The sequence below is a fragment of the Drosophila innubila genome, assembly GCF_004354385.1.
Source record: "Drosophila innubila isolate TH190305 chromosome 3R unlocalized genomic scaffold, UK_Dinn_1.0 2_E_3R, whole genome shotgun sequence".
Lineage (NCBI taxonomy): Eukaryota > Metazoa > Arthropoda > Insecta > Diptera > Drosophilidae > Drosophila > Drosophila innubila.
Window position 1 is genome coordinate 21,858,683 of NW_022995380.1, and position 18,466 is coordinate 21,877,148.

An 18,466-nucleotide genomic window follows, 5' to 3' on the forward strand; every position below is an offset into this window, starting at 1 on the left:
GTGTAAATTTAAATTTCGTGTCTCATAAACTGGACAATGGGGCACAGGAGCAACGCTGTGGAGCAATCGATTGTCAGGCAATTGTAAATGGAACCAAAGTCGATACATGAAAATAATTGATTGCCCATGCGGCAGCAGCTGTCAGCAACATGTTGCAGCAACACCAAGAGCCACAACAGCAACAACAGCAGCAACAGCAGCATAAAGTGAATGCCCTCAGTGACGTCACGAGTGCACGAATCAAGTTTCTCGCCTGGCTGCAATTATCAGCCAAGACCACAGATAGATAGAGAGAGAGAGAGAGAGAGATAGAGAGGGAGAGAGAGTCGGGAATCGCGAGCAAAATACAAAATCCAGAAGAAATATGAATAGCAAAACAAAATGCATGAAATCAAAACAAAGCGAACAAGGCAAAAAGTCAATTGAAGAAGAAAATAACATAAATAACAGCAAAAAGCAAGCGCGAGTGGAACGAACTCTGCTGCACTCTGAGCAACAGCAACGGCAGCAGCAGCAACAGCAACGGCAACGGCAACAGCAGCAACTGTGGGAAAGACAATGCGACGGGTGTTGAAGTGGAACGTGGAACGTGGAGCGAATGGGCAGCGACAGCAACAACTAAGTAATAATGATGATAATGCTGTGGTTGATGATGATGATGATGTTGTTGTTGCTGATGATAATGTAGAAGCGCAGAAAGAGGACGATGACTAAATGCAACAAGCTGCGACTTTGGACTTGCAACTCGCGCTCTCTCTCACTCTCTCTCTCTCTCTCTCTCTCTTTCGCTCATTCTCTCTCCATCTCTTTTTCTTTCATGCTCTCCATGTCTTTATATCTTATGTGCTAGTAAATCCAGTTGATGAGCAAGTCCACGGCAAGTGGCAGCAACAACAGCAGCAGGAGCAACAACATTGCTGCCATTATCAACAACAACATCACTTTATACATGTGTGTGTGCGTGTGTGTGTGTGTGTGTGGAAGTGGCACAAAAAGCAGCTGGCAAGAGGCTTGGCCAGCGCCGAGTGCTTTGGCACTCGCAATGTTGCTGTTGTTGCTGTTGCTGCTGTTGGTGTTGTTGCTGCTGCTGCCGCCGCCCATTGTTGTTGCTGGCGCACAAACATGTTGCTCACTGGCTCCGCGACATGATTCTGAGGCGCAGATATAAAAACAAAAAAAAATAAATAAAAAAAAAACAGCAACAACAACGAAGCAACCACGACAACATTGAGGATGAGGATGAGGTTGGCGAAAACAAAAACAATGTTGGGCTAGGTTCTGTTTTTGGATTGCCGCATTTTGCCAGAGACCGAACAACGAGCATTTTTATCATCTGGCTTTGGTTTTTGGTTTCGCTTAAAGTCGCAAAAGCAACAACGACTCAACAGCAACAATTGTCTAGTTTTTAGATGAAGCTACAAGATTTTCTTGAAAATCTAAATATTTAAGTATTTTTGACAACATCAAACTATCTTGACATAATTAACAATTTTAAAGTATTTTTCTTAAGACTTATAATTTCTTGACTCTTTTTAACATTTACCATTTTTCTTCTTCTTTCATTGCAGGTGAGTTTGTCAAGAAATAAAATGTGCCTTTATATAAATAAGAGTCAGCTAAAGTCATTGGTTTGGTGAGTTATCAGCTTAGTAATGAAAAGCATGGAAAATCCTTTAAAGTGCAGCTTCTTTGCAATGTTTTTTTGCTAAGAAATAAGAATTAAACTTTGCTTTTAGCAAGACAGGAAACAGCAACAGCAACAGCAGCAGCAACAGCTTCCACTGCGGAGTGCCAGCTGTTGCAGCCACGATCAAAGCAGCAGGCGGCCGACACAGCGACAACAACAGCAACAACAGCAACAACAGCAACAACAACAACCACCACTGAATGTTTAACAAGAACAAAGCCGTCTTTCAGAAACCGCGTTACGCATTTTTAATTACCAACTTCGATTGCCGGCGTCGACACAAGAGCAACACCGCAACAGCAATACAACAAAAGCAGCAAACCTGCCAGGCAATTAAAAAATTAAGCAAAAATTTTGCAATGACTTCAAGTGGGAAATGTTGCTGGGTGTGGCATTGGCTTGGAGCAGGCAAACGTCTTTGGGGGTTTTTTCCCTTTAGTATTTTTTGAGTCAATGCAAAAGCTTTTTGCAATGTCAACGATGCGACAACGATGCGGTGGCCATGCATTTCCTGCCAACAACAATAATAACAACAACCAGCAGCAGCAACAACAGCAACAACAACAGACTGAAAACAAAAACAAAAGCCGAGCCCCAACAAAAGTGCGCTGTAATTTATGCGCCTCTTGAACGCGCTTGCCAATTTCTTGTTCTGGCTTTTTGCTTCTCATTCCGAGAAGCAGTGCTCTCCTCCCCGCCCCCTCTGCTATTTCTCCTGCTGTATCATAATCCATGCATCCGCATGAACGTGCACCCCCGCCAACAACAGCAGCAACAACAACAACAACAGCAGCAACAACAGCAACAACATTGAAGATTTCTTTATTACTTGGGCACGTTCGTTGACGTTGATGTTGACGCTGCTTGTTTCGCTTGGGGTCGAGGCCGGTCATTAATATCCACGCATGAAGTTCAGCGCATCGACCTCTGTCTACCCCTCTCTCTCTCTCCCATCTGCTGCACTCTTCTTCTTCTTCTGGAAATATACGCCCACAGTTCCCAATTGGAATCAGCTGTATGCATAATATTTGCTGATTCAGTCGCAACGCCATGTTGAGGATCCGCTTCGTCACTTCGTCACTTCGGCCACTTGTCCAGGTCAGTGCTGTGACTCTTGCTCTCTTTCTCTCTCTCCCTCTCTCTCTCTCTCTCTCTCTGTATCTTTGTCATACGTGAGTTGCTTTGGCAAGCAAAACTTTGTCAGAGGCTGCAAATGCTTCTGTCGCCGCACGACTTATCGACAATGATAATAATGATGATGACGATGATGATGTTGATGATGTTGTTGTTGTTGTTACTATTATTGTTGCTGTTGCTGTTTGCGCTGCGACAGCAATCACGAATGCAGCGTGATAATGATGTGGCCCAAATGCTGATAATGATGTTTGTTGTTGATCACACACAATGGCCCACAGTACTTACACATGTTTACGAGGGCAGTGCCAACAGTTTCTCAATAGTATAACCCTTGCTTTACATTTCATTTGTGATAATCTTATTCAAATATTATTGAATTCAGATGTACTAAAACTTTGCACTAAAAAAAAAAATTATTCTAAAGTTACAGTTTGAAATTATAAATTTTAGAATGTTGTTCTCTGTATTTATTCAGGTTATTATTGTGAAATTAAGACAAAATGCGAACAAAATGGCAACGCCTCATTAAAAAAGTCAAAAGCGCATAAGATATTTGATCTAATTAAAAAAAAATAGACACAGAATTCCAAAAATCAAAACATTTTCTGAGAGTCAAATAAAAAACCATATTTGTTACTTGGTATAAGACAATCTGGGATTACCATACTTTTGACACCGAATTGAATTGATTTTATCAAGGGATTCCCTTTTTTCTGTGTGCCTTTGAAATATTATTTTTACTCATTACATTTTTTTCAATTTCGGTTACCTTAAATTTACTTTCAAATTACATTTTTTCGAGTTTTGTGTTTTTCACTTTTTTCCTATTATTGATATTATATTTATATTTTAAATAAACCTTGTGGAGAATTTTGTGAACAACCCTCGCAACGAAATATACCCACACCCAACTCTCTTTGTGCTGCATAGTCCCTCCCCAGAGTACAAAGCTCCCATTCGATGTCGGGTCAGGTGCCCGGTGCCGTAAAGAAGCTGATGTTGTTGTTGTTGTTGTTGCTGTTGCTGTTGCTCTTGCACGTCGTTGTTGCTGTTATTGTGGTTGTCTTGGGGCAGGCCAGACCAGGCCGGCCGGCCGGCATTATATCTCATTACAGAGATCAGCATAAACAAGCACTGAGCATGCTGCAGCAATAACAACAGAGCAACAACGGCAACAACAACGGCAACAACAACGACGACAACAACAAAGAGGCAAGCAACGATCAAGCGATACATTTTGCCAGCATGCATGCCTCATAGAGCAGCAGACAGAGAGAGAGAGAAAGGGGGAGAGAGAGAGAGAGAGCGCGTGGCATCTTGCGTACTCGAGGCAGTTGAACTCTGTGTTGTTGCGCGTGAAGGTGGACATGACGAACCCAGTCGCAGTCGCAGTTGCAGTCCCCATCCTCATCCCAATCCCCAACCCAATCCCATTCTCAGTCCAAGTTCCAAGCACTCGATCCGTGTCCAAGCGAGCAAAATTGAATTAGTTGTTGTTGCCGTTGCTGTTGTTGCTGTTGATGTTGCTGTTGTTGATGTTGCTGTTTATGTTGCTGTTGGGGCAGGTCAGTGCCATAGCTGCAGCTTCAACTCGAAACTGGGCTGCTTCTCATGCCACGCGATGCGTCATCATAATCAAGTTCGTTCTATACATGGATCGGATCGACCAGAGATGATTCCCAACTGGACGTGAAACTGATCGATGCGCCTCGTTCAGGCGTTTTAATGATGCGTCAGAATATTGTTTACGCATCATTTTACATGTCGGCAAATGAGCACTGAGAGTGAACTGAGCCCCAAAGGCAATTGTCGTACTCGTAGCTGAATCGAGATACATGTATGTATCTGTTGGATGCAATGCATCTTTATAGGCCCTTGGCTAAGATGCAATGCCTGCAATGGCATACTGCGACTATGAAATTATGAAATATTCTCAAAGAGGGTTGATTCCTTAGTCGCAACTCAATCGTGATGTGTACATTAAAGCACGAATTTGCCAGCGGTTAAAAGTGAGTGTGTGTGAGTGTCTGTGAGTGTATGAGTGAGTATCTGTATCTTAAACTGCACAGTCTATTATCTACTTTGTAGTTCAATAATTTGCCAACTCAAATACCCTTTTTATTTAAATAATGTATTTAAAATAGATTCTATAAATATAAAATTTAGCTTTGATCTGATTTAATTTGGCATGATTCATTCATAAATAAATAACATCGGTTGCTTTTAAAATAAAATACAAGCTAAAAAAAATAATCAAATATATACAATTTGTGTTTAGTTTAAATTTACATTAATCCATTTATTGCTCAGGTTGTGCCATGTTTAATCCCCAAATCAAAAACCTTTTTAGCCATTAAAAATGCCAAATTGGGCGTTGCATTTTTTATGGTTTAATTTATGCAGTTTGAAATGAATTCATGTCGCATATTGTGTATTGTATGCATTCAGATATTGGAAATTGGACACTGAGTCCTTGGTCCTTGTATCTCCTGAAAAATTTACACATGCTCACAATTTATGGTATTGGCTGCCCAAAAATGCCAGAGTCCATAGTCCATAGTCCATTGACGGGGGAGCACGTTGTCTGTACATGGATGCAGAAATAAATTTCAATAGAGTTTTTATGCTGAAAATGTCCACCCTATCGGCACACGCCATGTGGCACAGTGTTGCCAGCGTGCAACAAACAAAGGAAAAAAATAAATAAAAGAAAGGAAAGGAAAGGAAGGGAAAGGAACAGGGTTGCCATGGCGCCTGGTCAAACAAGAACCCTTTGCTGTTGCACTTTGTTTTAGCTTGTTTACATTTCTTTAGTTCGGTTCAGTTGGCCGTTTTGTGTTGTGCTTATTCGGCTTTTATGCTTAAGCTTATGGCCAGCGCCTTTTCAGGCTTCAGCTGCCGTGTTGTCGCATAAGTTCCTGTTCCTGTCCCAATGTCCTGCCCCCAAACAGTAGGGGCAAAGTCAAGTGCAGAACAGAGAGAGAGAGAGAGGATAGACGACATGCAACGAATAGAGGTAGAGCTATTGCTTCTATTCCTTTGCACTGGCGATGAGTTCAACGACACACAGGATAAGCAACAGCAAGCACAACAACAGCAACAACAACAGCAACAACAACGGCAAGGCCTACCACAACAACAACAACAGCAAGAACAGCAACCGGCATAAACATTGCCAACAACACAAAACATACAAAATGTAAACGTTGCAAAAAGGCGGCGAGCAAAGGCAAAACGAAGCTCAAATCGAAAACAAAGCCATGGCTAAAGCAACAACAGCAACAACAGCAACAACAACAGGAGTGAAGGAAGAAGGGAGCCAACAGGAGGTGCATGCAACCATCTGCTAGGGGCTTAGTTGTGCCAGGCAGCACGTACAACGCCTGCACTTCAGGTTAAAGTCAGTGCAACAATCGAAACCCACTGTCGAAACCTGTGTGCGGCACTAGAGATGTGTGGCATGCGGCATCAGCCTGGTCATGGAACTGCTGCTTGTTCCTGGTTCCTGCTTCATGCGCTTTTCATTTCTTTTCGACTTAAGTTTGCCTTCATTTTTCCTCTTTCATTTGGCTTCAACGCACAGTCCAAAGTTGAAGCCCAGCACGATCGGCAAAGCAGGGCACGAGTCGAGACGCATCTCTAGTGTGGCAGGGCTTCGTCCAACTTGCAACGCACTCCGTAATCCCGCTGTATCCTGTTTGCCATCGCCCTCAGCTCAATGCTCCATCCTGGCACACGTTTTTCACGCATATGTTCGAGCTTTTAATAGATTTCCTTCAGTTGTTTGATAAACCCTTTTCGATCCTTCTCTCGTTTTTATGGTTGCAGGTGACACTGTTAATTATGCATCCTAGCCAGAGAAAAATCTATGAATATACATGACAATAAAAGAAATTCCCAGTGAAGAAAGCAAAACAAAAATTCTGGTAGAGCAACTTGGGTTGTACCCTTTAAATCAGGGAATAACACAGGAACCGAAACCGTTTACCGAAACTAACCGTTTCATTTTTAGTACCGGAACTGAAACCGTAACCGAATGAAAATTCTCTGTCAAGAATCGTATACCGAAACGTTTGTACCGGTACGGTTATGATTATAGAGTTGACCGACTTTCAGCTGTCATAACTTGATCAAAACTGAACCGATTTTCAAGTGGAATGTCATTTTGATCATGATTTGGACTATAAATTCATTCTGCATTCAAATTTTGTTCACTTAGAAAATTTAATTATTTTCGACCAAGATTCGATTTCGATGCTAAGGGTCCCCCCTTTGAAATTTTGAAAATTCAAAATTTTAAATTTCAAGTTTTCACTTTTAATCAACTCCTTATATCGTAATTAGTATAAAACAACACTTTGAACTTGATTCTGAGACCTTTCATTTTTTTGTGAAAAATCATGAAGATTTGGATAAAAATTTTGACTTGCAAGGTGACTAGCTCCGAAGTCTGACCAACTTCAAACTGTCACAACTTGATCAAAACTAAACCGATTTTCAAATGGAATGTCATTTTGATCATGATTTGGACTCTAAATTCATTCTGCATTCAAATTTTGTTCATTTAGAAAATTTAATTATTTTCGACCAAGATTCGATTTCGATGCTAAGGGTCCCCCCTTTGAGATTTCGAAAATTCAAATTTTTAAATCTCAAGCTTTCACTTTAAATCAACTCCTTATATCGTAATAAGTGTAAACCAACACTTTAAACTTGATTCTGAGACCTTTCATTTTTTTGTAAAAAATCATGCCAAATTGAACAAAAATTTGGACATGTAAATGGGCTAAGTCCGCAGTCTGACCAACTTCAAACTGTCATAACTTGATCAAAACTAAACCGATTTTGAAGTGGAATGTCATTTTGATCATGATTTGGACTCTAAATTCATTCTGCATTCAAATTTCGTTCATTTAGAAAATTTAATTATTTTCGACCATTTTCGACCAAATTGATTTGTTGTACCGTTACGTACTAGTACTGATACCGGTACCGAAAGAAAATAACCGAAACAGAACCTTTTACCGAAATAGTAATTTCGGGACGTACCGGAACCAAAATCCTAACCTATATTTGTTTCGATTTGATTCCCTGCTTTAAGCAAAATTGGCAAAGCAGTTGCTGTTGTGGCAGCGAAAAATTGGCAAGGAATTGAAAGGAGAATACATTTGATGTACGAGTATAAATAAATAATATGTATTGACTCGGTCATTAGCTTAGTTGAAGACGTGGCATTTTCCATGTGCTTTGCATTTGCCTAACAAAACAATTACAAAAGGTTACACAGACGGCGAAGTGAAGTGTAGTGAAGTGTAGTGAAGTGAAAGAGGAAAATGAGGGGAATGCGGGGTATGAGGAGTAGGCGGTTGGCAAGCAACAGCATAAACCGGAAATCCTTTCGAACTCGCATATGGCACGCAAAAACCAAAGGCAATATTGGGTGGGTCGGTGGTTCTGCTCTAGGTTCCCTTATTTCATGTTGTTGTTGTAGTCGGTAGTTGTTGTTATTGTCGTTTGTCGGTTGTTGCTGGTTGTTGCTGGTTGCTGGTTGCTGGTTGTTGCTTGTCGGTGGTGCCATGGAAAATTGCCGCTTTTAATATTAGCTTTTATTTGCAATTGTTGCTGTTGGTGGCTTTGTAATAATGCCGTGCGCATGTAATAGGAGCCAGGTGCCATTGCGCTGAGACGCCTCCATGATATTTATATTCCCCATTGCAGCAATCATTTTTCCAGCTGCCCTCGTGCCGCCCACTTTTCGTTGTGGTTGTCATCTGCCACAATTTTGTAGGCTACTATTAACCGACATCGCTCGATACGGCTTTTCAAATTTTAATGGCATGACATAAAGCAATGTACAGTCAATTTGTATTTTCTTTTTTATTTTTTCATTGCGAGACCCGTTTGTTTGTAAAGTCGTACGGGTATTTCCCCATTTATTTAGCTCAGTATATTTAATAATATACCCCGACTTAAATGACCCTAAAACACAATATGTTGCAACTATTTCCGCTAATGCATTTATTTCACTGAAATGAAAACGGCAATGTAATAACAATTTTAAATGCACACCAAACAACAAAAGTATTTGTGCAGTAGTATTAGTGAGCTTTTGATTGCTAAACATTATGAGTAAGTGTAAGTGATCTTTTGTGTGAAAGTTTTTGTGACAAACAAAGTCCTTTAATCACACACGATACTATTATGTACTCTACTTATCTGATATATTGCGTTTCACTTCATATACTATATATCAAAAAGAAACCCATTCTTAGATATCAATTCTTTGTCCCGAAACACAAAGCGGTAACAGTGTCGTAAAAACCTCAACAGACTTATTGGCAGCAACGTTCAACTGAAGTTGGTAAACAGTAAATAAATGCTATACACATATTTACTTTATTTGTAAAGAGACTCGTTTAAGTCTTATATATTTTATGATGCAAATTGTATGGGGCTACTCGTATCTTATCAAAGCGATATGGCATAAAATAGATGTTTTTATTTTATAAAGCAAAGCGAGCACTTGACAAAACAATTTCAAATATAAGTATGTGTGTATGCCTACCTCGTGCATCTATGTGTGTCTGAATTTGTGTGTGAGTGTGAGTGTAAGTGAGTTCATTGTCATCAAGGTCGATGCGATTGTAACTGTGACTGCGAGTTGTCAGTAAAGTGTTAAAATATAAAAACAAAAATCCAGATTATGGATTGATATTTGGTAATGCAACGTTGGCCTTGAGCCTAGACACCTCATGTTGACTGATAAGACACGGCAGTGAATTTGTTAGTTTTATTTTTATTTTGTATATTTTATTAACCATTGGAAACAGTCAGTCTATTGCACATTATGCTTATATTTATTCATTTGCCAGACAACGTGAATTACAGCAATTTGCGGGTACATTGAACTTGCATTTCAGATTGCAATATAGTTAACTGCATAAAGATGCTAATTAAATTTAGTTTAATTAAATTATAAACATACACACAGCAAAAACAACTGAAAACGAGTTGTTATCGTTGTTATCGTTGCTGCTGTCGTTGTTGTGTTTTTTGTTTTTGTTTTTGTTTTGTGTTGCTGTTGTCGAAAAGTCAATGCACTAAAGGCTAAGGAAATGAAATTGAAACAGCGCAGAACGAAGAGCGAAGAGTCCAGTGTGTAGACTGGAGAGTGAAGAGTAGAGAGAAAAACGCAAAAACCGCTACAAATTGAATTGAAACAACAACAATAACATTAAAAAAAAGAAGAAGAAGTCGAACAAAATGTGCAACGATCAATGCTCATCACTCATCGCTCTCTTTTACTCTCGTTACCAGTTCCAATTAGTGATGTAAGTCGCAAAGAAATCATCGAACATCGATGTGAATTTGTAATATCGGTTTAATTTTAAAATTTCGATATCGAGTCGTGGAGTTTTTATGTAATCTTCATAATTTTAGTAAGTTCTTTGCTTTGTTTTTAATCTGAAATATTTCATTAAAGTTAAAAGCTAGTATTTATAAAGGAATCAATATTTCTATGCATCGACTTTTAGGCCAACTGATCTATGATTAATCGCTGGCAAATTATATTGACTTGCAATTGAAAAATAACAAGGGGGCTCCGCCCCCTGCTCGCTTCGCTCGCCTACCCCCGGCTCGCTTCGCTCGCGGTGAGGTGCGGCTACAGTCGAGCACGCTCGACAGTAGGATACCCTGAGCCCATGTCCTCTTTATAAAAGTTGATTGTTGCCCATTTTCAATGGGCTCAGGTATCAAAAATTACACACGCGAAACTATGAACAACTTTCGGTTTTCTGAAGTCACTGTGCTTATCACTGCAGACTACGTTATTAATGCCTCACTGAACTAATACATCACTGATGATTACGAGATTTACCAATTTATCAATTTCTAATTAATTTTAAATAAGTTTAATATAATAAACTTTAATATAATAAACTTGTTTAAAATTAATTAGAAATTGATAAATTGGTAAATCGCAAGTCGTAATCGTAATCGCTTGCAATCGATGTAGCGTGTGTCAAGAGTAGCCACAAACTACAACTTTGCTCAGCCTGCAATCTGGCAGCACCCATTTTCCTCTCTCACTCTCTCCCACTTACGCAACAAATTCAAGCCTGCCAAAGGCTGCTGCAGTGCGCGCGAAATTTGAAATAAAAGGCAATGTCTAATTTTATGAGATTCTTAAAGCGGAAAATGCTAAGTTTTTTTTTACAACGATAAAAAGCAGATACTTATTATATATATGTGTAAGGAATCGAAAATATTAATAATTAAAATTATTATTTTGCAGCTTTCAGTGCTCGGCAAAGATGCAAGAGTAGTGCTGCAAAATGATCGCTATTTCTCTCATGCAATTTCATACATACATAGCTATCAGCTTCTGCTGATTTTTGCCATGCAAAAATACATATTTATATATTAACACAATTATATTTTAATCAAATTGTATATTTGTATATACATAAATTATACATTAACATTTTCATTACATGATATCGATAATATTTTTGCTTATCGCTTAATTCTTATTTGGTACCAAAAAAAAAATGGGTACTAATTCGTTTTGTCTTTGTGCGCGCCTTGCATACAAACGTGAACATGCTGTCTCGCTCGCACGTTTGATTTGCCATCCAAATGTAATTATTCAACTAAATCTAAATTCCGAAATAACTTCTTTATTTATGGGTCAATCGCTTTGAAATTTTCAGGGTCGTTTAATACGCATACTTCTCAACTGATTGTTCAGTTAGGGAGTGCTATGTCAAAAATTGCGCCTGTAAATCGTTATTTTTCAATTTGTGGGCGAAGGGGGCGTGGCATCAAAAATTGGAAACAAACTTGACCTGCGTATGGTATTCACAAACCTGCATTCCAAATTTGAAGTCTCTAGCACTTACAGTCTCTGAGATCGACGCGTTCAAACAGACGGACAGACAGACGGACAGACGGACAGACGGACAGGGCTAGATCGACTCGGCTGTTGATCCTGATCAAGAATATTTATACTTTATGGGGTCTGCCACCCCTCCTTCTGCCTGTTACATACATTCTGCCAAACACATTATACCCTTTTTTGCCCATTTTCAATGGGCTCAGGGTATAAAAAGTGTCGATAAAAACTGCAATTAAAGTGGAGGCTCGGGTTCGATTTTGGTCTTAAAGTCCAAATATTATTTACAGCTCACTTGTTAGTCACGTTTTTCAAATGGTCGCTGAACCGAAGTGTCGACGACAGGCGAGCAAATCAAATCAAATGACACAAATATGTCAATTAGCAAGGCAAATTTAATGAAATTAAATCAGAACTGAAAGGAATTTCCCTATAGAAGAGGTCGAGTTGAGGCTAAAGTACGAGCACATTGTGTGCCAGTTTTTTTTTTTTTTTTTGTACAATGGAAAGGCTCAAACCGTTTTCCAAAACGACCTTCAATGTCTAGACATATTTGACAATTTTACATACCTAAATACATACATCAAACAATACACACAGACACATATAAGTATTGTGAACAGCTGCGAGTTTATTCAACTTGCCACACTGTGAACTGCGAAGTAGGTGGCAACGCTGAGTGGGCGGCATTGAAAACCCACTGCCCTGTCCAATAGCCAGGACATTGGCACAGTCAACGCACCGATTGGCGAAATGGCGCACACAAAGTACAGAAAGTTATAGCAAGAGTGAGAAATATAGAATGAGAGTGAAAGAGAGATAGAGTGAGCGGCTCTAATGGAATTTACTGTTTTTAAAGCGGCAAAAAACAGCAGCCAAAAAATGGCAAAAAGTTTGAACGCAGGTTTTACTTTATGGTTAGGCAGCAATTAGTGTAAGACAGATTATCGACTTGCTTAACAAGTGTGAAAGCTCAACTACAGTGGTACGAAACTGTTTTTAGTCTTAATAAATGAATATGGCAAATATATAAATAATAATATCACAGCTGAGCAGCAATGTCTCAAAATAAATTAAGCTGTGATTGAAGCATGAATCCATTTAAAGATTATAATTCAATTCAATTAAGCATTACTTGAAAGGGAACACTTTCATCTGGGCTCCCTTTTGCTGTTGACAGACACTACCCCATCAGTTCTCAGCTAATGTTTGTCTATCTACCTATCTGCTGTTTTTTTATGATTAACCATTTAACTTTTTGCGCTCGATGCGTGCCAACGACACAATAAAATGCCAAAAGGCAGCCAAAGAAGTCCAAAGCAGCAAAGTATCCTTGAAACGGGGCAATCGCACGCACACGTTGCCAAAAAGGCAGACGACGAAGACGCCAACGCAGTTCGCCTGCCTCAAAGCCATAAAATCCCCACGACACTGACAACAACAACAACAACAACTACAAAAACAATAAAGTAAAACAAGGAAAGGAAAAAAAACGAAAAAACAAAACGTGGCCAAAGTTGAGGCAAGTTGAAAATAAATAAGAAGAAGAAGTAGAAGACGCTGAGAATGATGCTGCTGCAAGAGTGGGCAACAATAAGTGCGTGAGCCTCTCGAGCAATGACTTCTTATGCGGGAGCCAACAGCGGACAGGGGAGCCAAATGAAAATGAGTATCTGTTTCAGGCCGACCGGCAGCTGAATGAATGGGCGGCTGGGCGGCAGACCCAGTGTCAATGGCATTCAAGCTGTGCGCAGAGACAGCAGAGACCCAAAAGGTTATTGGACCAACATCATCATCATCGTCGTCGTCGTTGCTGTTGCCGCTGTGTGTGTGCCATTTTCGTAGCCTACTTTGCGGCGCGGGATGCATAAATGTTGAATGGGTTTCGACTTTTAAGCTGTCTATCTGTGCCTGTATGTGTGTGTGTGTGTGTGTGTGTGTGTGTCTCGACCATGGCCAACTGGGCGCAAGTATATTTAAAGGTCAATTATCTCAGCACACGCCTCATCCATCCATCAAGTCTGACGGCAACACGCTGTGGCGCCCACAAGTATGCAACGCTTTTGTTGCGTGCGTCTAATGATGACTAATTTTGCGCAGTGCAATCGTTGTCAGCTTGCCACAAATATCTGTAACAGCCAAAACAACAACAACAATCAGAATAAAAGTATCGAAAATGAAAAAGAACACATCATTTTAATCAGCGGCTGAACGAGAAGACGAGTCAAGTCATTCAACTTTTGATTAATTGCACGTACATGACAAATTGCTGGCTGCTGTTGCACGCGTACTCTCCGCATAATTGTTGACTCTTTGTTTGGCTTTTTAATTTGTCTCAAGCGACGTTTTTGCTAATTAACTAAATTTATTGTCGACTCATGACTTTGACTGCGTTTCACTCTCCCAATCTCTCTTTCTCCCTCTCACTCTCTCTCTCTCTCTCTCTCTGTCTGAGCTTACGTTGCTTTTAGTCATGGATTAATATCATTAAAACAGTCAGTCAATTAAAGGTTTTTCCAAGAATTGTAACCTCCCGAAATAAATAAAAATGTAGAAGCTGCAGTGTCGACATGCAATCATTTGACTGTAGGGTCTGTCAATGCCGCTTGTCCGCCTTCCAGGGTGTTTGTAATTGCTCACAATTAACATGGCAATTAGACGAAATGCAAAACAAGTCGAGTCGTCGAGTTTGCGGAGAAATCATGTCAATGCCTGGCTATTATTTGTTGTAAATGAGCGGCGACATGAAATGCCAAAAGAACTATGCATACATCTAGATATGAGGCAAGTAGCAATGCTGTGCCGCAGCATGCGAGACTAGCAAATACCCTCTACTATGTAATTTACACAATTAATAAATTGACTTAAATTTTTGAATATCATATATATTATAGTTGAGTCAGTTAAAATATATTCTAATCATATATCACTTTTCAAATCTGAGCTGAGAATTAAGCAGACCATGTGCGACCTTTTTACAAGGTATTAAAAGCAACAAAAATAAGCTCCGATACGAATCGCAGTGTAATGCATATTTATAGGCACAATTCCAATTGGTTTGAGCACGAAAGTCGGCAAACTATTTGACCCCGACATGGTAAACTTGGAAATGGGCACACGAGGGTATCTCCCAGTCGCGACTCATGACTCGCGACTCGCAACATGCAAACACGGCAAGTGCAGGGTTGCTCCCCGATTCGATTTGGTTTGGTGCCAGCTTTGTGCCAGTTTATGTCAACCCAAGAACTGTCAGTGCCAACGGCAAGGGTATTTCCCTTAGGGGGAATATCTAGAAAAGCGGGAGACTAGAAATCGATTTTATAAAAAATGGAAGTAATACGGAAAACGTTTAAATTTAATGCAAATTGTATAGTAAATGGTAAATGTTGCACACTAATTTTCTTAACTTCGCTGTCTTTACAGGTGAGTGCTTGCCACACCGCATTGCCACACTGCTCCACATCCACATCGACATCCCGACTTTGCCAAATGCCCAATGCTGTAAGTAAACTTTTGAGACAACTTGCAACACACAACTTGCAACTCCTCAACTCAACATGCCTTGTCGGGGCAGCAAATGAAGCGAAATCAAAATTGCAAATAACATTTTAAAGCCAGGCTGACAACAACAACAATAACAACAACAACAACAACCACTGACAACAAACATTTAACGCCAAAGGCAGCAACACCGCTGAAAACCTTTTGCTTCAAGTGGGCGTGCCTTTAACGCCCTCCCCCCAATTCAACAACAAAAAGCAACAAACAGAAACTTGCCATAACAAAGTTAGCCATAAAATCCGTTGCTCGACTAACAAAAATCGCCCATTGAGCAAAAAGGCAATTTGATGTCGATGCTTTTTGTTGTTATTTTCATTTCGGTTATTTTTTATTCGGTTTTTGTTTCTATTTTGGCCATCGGTAGTTTAGCTACGAAACTCAGGTTGCTCATACGCCGCGTCTGCCGGCATTCAGGCATCGAACCAAGCCCGGTGATTACGAAGTTATTCAAATGAAATGTTTGCGCTGGCCATTACATCATCGGGTCTGGACTACTGCATTTTCCTTTGTTTTTCTTTTCTTAACATTTCTCGATTTTCCTTTTTTATGTTTTGTGTGTTGATTGCGCACAAAAAATGCGGAAATTTCGTTTTGCCGAAAACTGGAAAATTTATGAAAATTATTGTGGCAACGAGTCAGTCTCCTTCTTCTTTTATAAACTTTCGCTTGTCGATGGCGATAGCTGGAATTCGCTTGAAGCAGCTGCTCCACATCCATTTATTCCCGGCCATGGTGCCTAGCCATATTATTATTTTTTCCGCTGTCCACAAACCCTCTGGGTAGCTGGTAACTTATTTGCATTTTGTCAGATTTCAAGTTTTTCAAATAACAATTGTCATTTCATCAATGCAAATGGTATTCGTTGTCAAATTGAATGGAATTTTAATTTCGCTCAACTTTTCAAAGATCTCAACTAAATTGTCACAATTGAAAACAAGTTTGCGAGTAGATAAAAGCTCTTAACAAAATTAAAATTTAATGTGCATTCAACGATGCAACAATTTACGACAATTTATAGTATTTATTTTTCTTAGTAAAATTGCAACAACAAAAAATATTAAGTTAAAATAATGCATTAATACATTTATAGTTTTATTAAACTATTTTTCTCCATTTCTCCGAAACACTTTAAGATCTTATTTCATATATTTGTGAAGCTATAAGTAATTACTTCTTAAATGAGAACTGCCTCACAACTTATATAACAAATAACTTCAGCTGGCTCCCCATAGTTACGAAATTATCGTTGCCGTATCGTATTACGATTTATGATTTGGCAAGCAGCTGGAAGACCGCAAAAGCAAAACGAATTAATTAGGAAATGCTGTGTATTAAATTACAAAAGAAAGCAATAACAACATAAAGAAGGAAAATCAGCGGGAAGCAAATTCAACAATGGTTTTTGCAGAAGGGTCGAGTTAGTAAGACTTAAATTCCAGACCAAGTAATGTAAAAGATTATTAAAATGATTTAAGGAAAGGTCAATGAATGCAAGATCTCTTGTAATTGCCAAAATACAGAGTATTGTACAGCGAACTCTTTTTAGGACTAGAGTTGCCCCCCATTTAGCTGCCGCCATATTGTTTCGAGTCAATAATTGAGATGAGGTCCAACTGAGGGAGTGTAAAAAAAAATCTAATTAAAAATCTTCCGGTATTTGGCATTTTATCTAAGCAAGAAGATGCCGCACAGTTAGACGACTCCAGATGGAGACGAAGTCAAGCAAGAGCAAAGTAAGCAAAACAGAGTGAGAGAGAAAGCAAATAATGAAAAACCAGGACCAAGAAAATGGGCGACACTTTCGCTTGGATCCAGTGAGCTGCTGCGCCTTGAATAAAAATAATGAAAAAGCTGCAAATTGGGTCAGCAGAGAAGAAATTAAAAAGCCAAGGCAAAGCAAGAAGACAACTTTAAGCATTGTCTGTTATCATTTGCAATTAAACGCGTCGACACTTAACCAGCAAAAACTTTGTGAAAGTGGCAAGAAAAAAGAAAAAGAAAAACGACTAGAAGTGTAGAGAAAACAACCAAAATGTGAAGTAAAAAGTTTAACAGAGCAGCAAAAAAAAAAAACAAAACATAATTCCATAATAAATTGGATGGTTAGAAGCAGCTGTTGAGGCTAAAGACTGCAGATTGGAGGGGACTGTGCCACTGCCGGCTTATCGCATCAAAATTTCAAGTACCATGGAATTTAAGAAATTGAATATTTAAATCCGAGCGTAAATCCAAAGAAGCATCAAATTGAAAAGGGTTGGAGCCCTTCAGGCCACGCAAGCCACATGAAATATGCAAACGGAGGAGGAAGCAGCAAAAAAAAAAGCGAGAAAAACAAGAAATATACAAAATAGAAAAGCGGAATGAAAATGATGTGTAATGCAGGCAAAGACGAGACGAAGTTGTTGCAAAATTTGTTTTTCCAAAAATGAAATTGCTTTCAAATTTTGCCACATTTCTTGTTATTTTCTTCATTTTCATTTTCATTTTTTTTTTGTATTTTGGTTACGTGCGTGTGCAATTTGAAAACGCAATGGAATTGAATTTCAAATTGTATTGCTTTTGCTTTCAGACTATGATGTTTGTGAGTATGAAATTTGTTAAAGTCATAACGATACGATTTATGGCTTTCATATGCGTTCTTTTTATGCAACTGCCACAAGTTTTCCTGTTACAGTTTCCAATTGACTTTCTATGACTTTTTCTGTCCAGCATTTGCATCGAGATGAAATATTTATAATATAAAGGCAAGTTTACTTAGTGACAGCCAAAGAACTAAAGCGGAAGTACAAAAAAAAAACCACAAAGTTATGCAAAAAAAAAAAAATATATAAAATAGAGTCAATATAATAAAATGACAGCCACTACTATATCTGTTACTTTTTCTGCTGCTTCTTTTATAAACAGTGACTTATCTTTATACTGTTCTGTATTCAGTTAACAAATTTAAATGCATTTATATTTTGTCAAAGCAACACGACTTAATACATAATATTTCAATATTCTTTATCGTTTTTATTAACTATTTGTGCTACCTTTCAAGTGTCAACAGTGTAATCGTACTAAATAAAAGCTACGATTTATGCAACTCAGTCACTATATCTCTTTATATTCTCAATGAAATGTCTGATTCAATGAGTTGACCAAATTTTAAATGGCAACTGATACCTAGGCTAATATACTTCAAT

At 38.9% G+C, this 18,466-nt stretch overlaps 1 protein-coding gene across 1 annotated transcript in view; it reads left to right on the plus strand.

The window, feature by feature from the left end:
* LOC117792396 overlaps positions 1 to 18,466 on the plus strand; it is a 144,414-nt gene that overhangs the window by 110,153 nt on the left and 15,795 nt on the right. Inside the window, 1 exon segment of the mRNA XM_034632527.1 lies at positions 15,144 to 15,221. Within this exon segment, the coding sequence (XP_034488418.1) occupies positions 15,144 to 15,221 (78 nt within the window).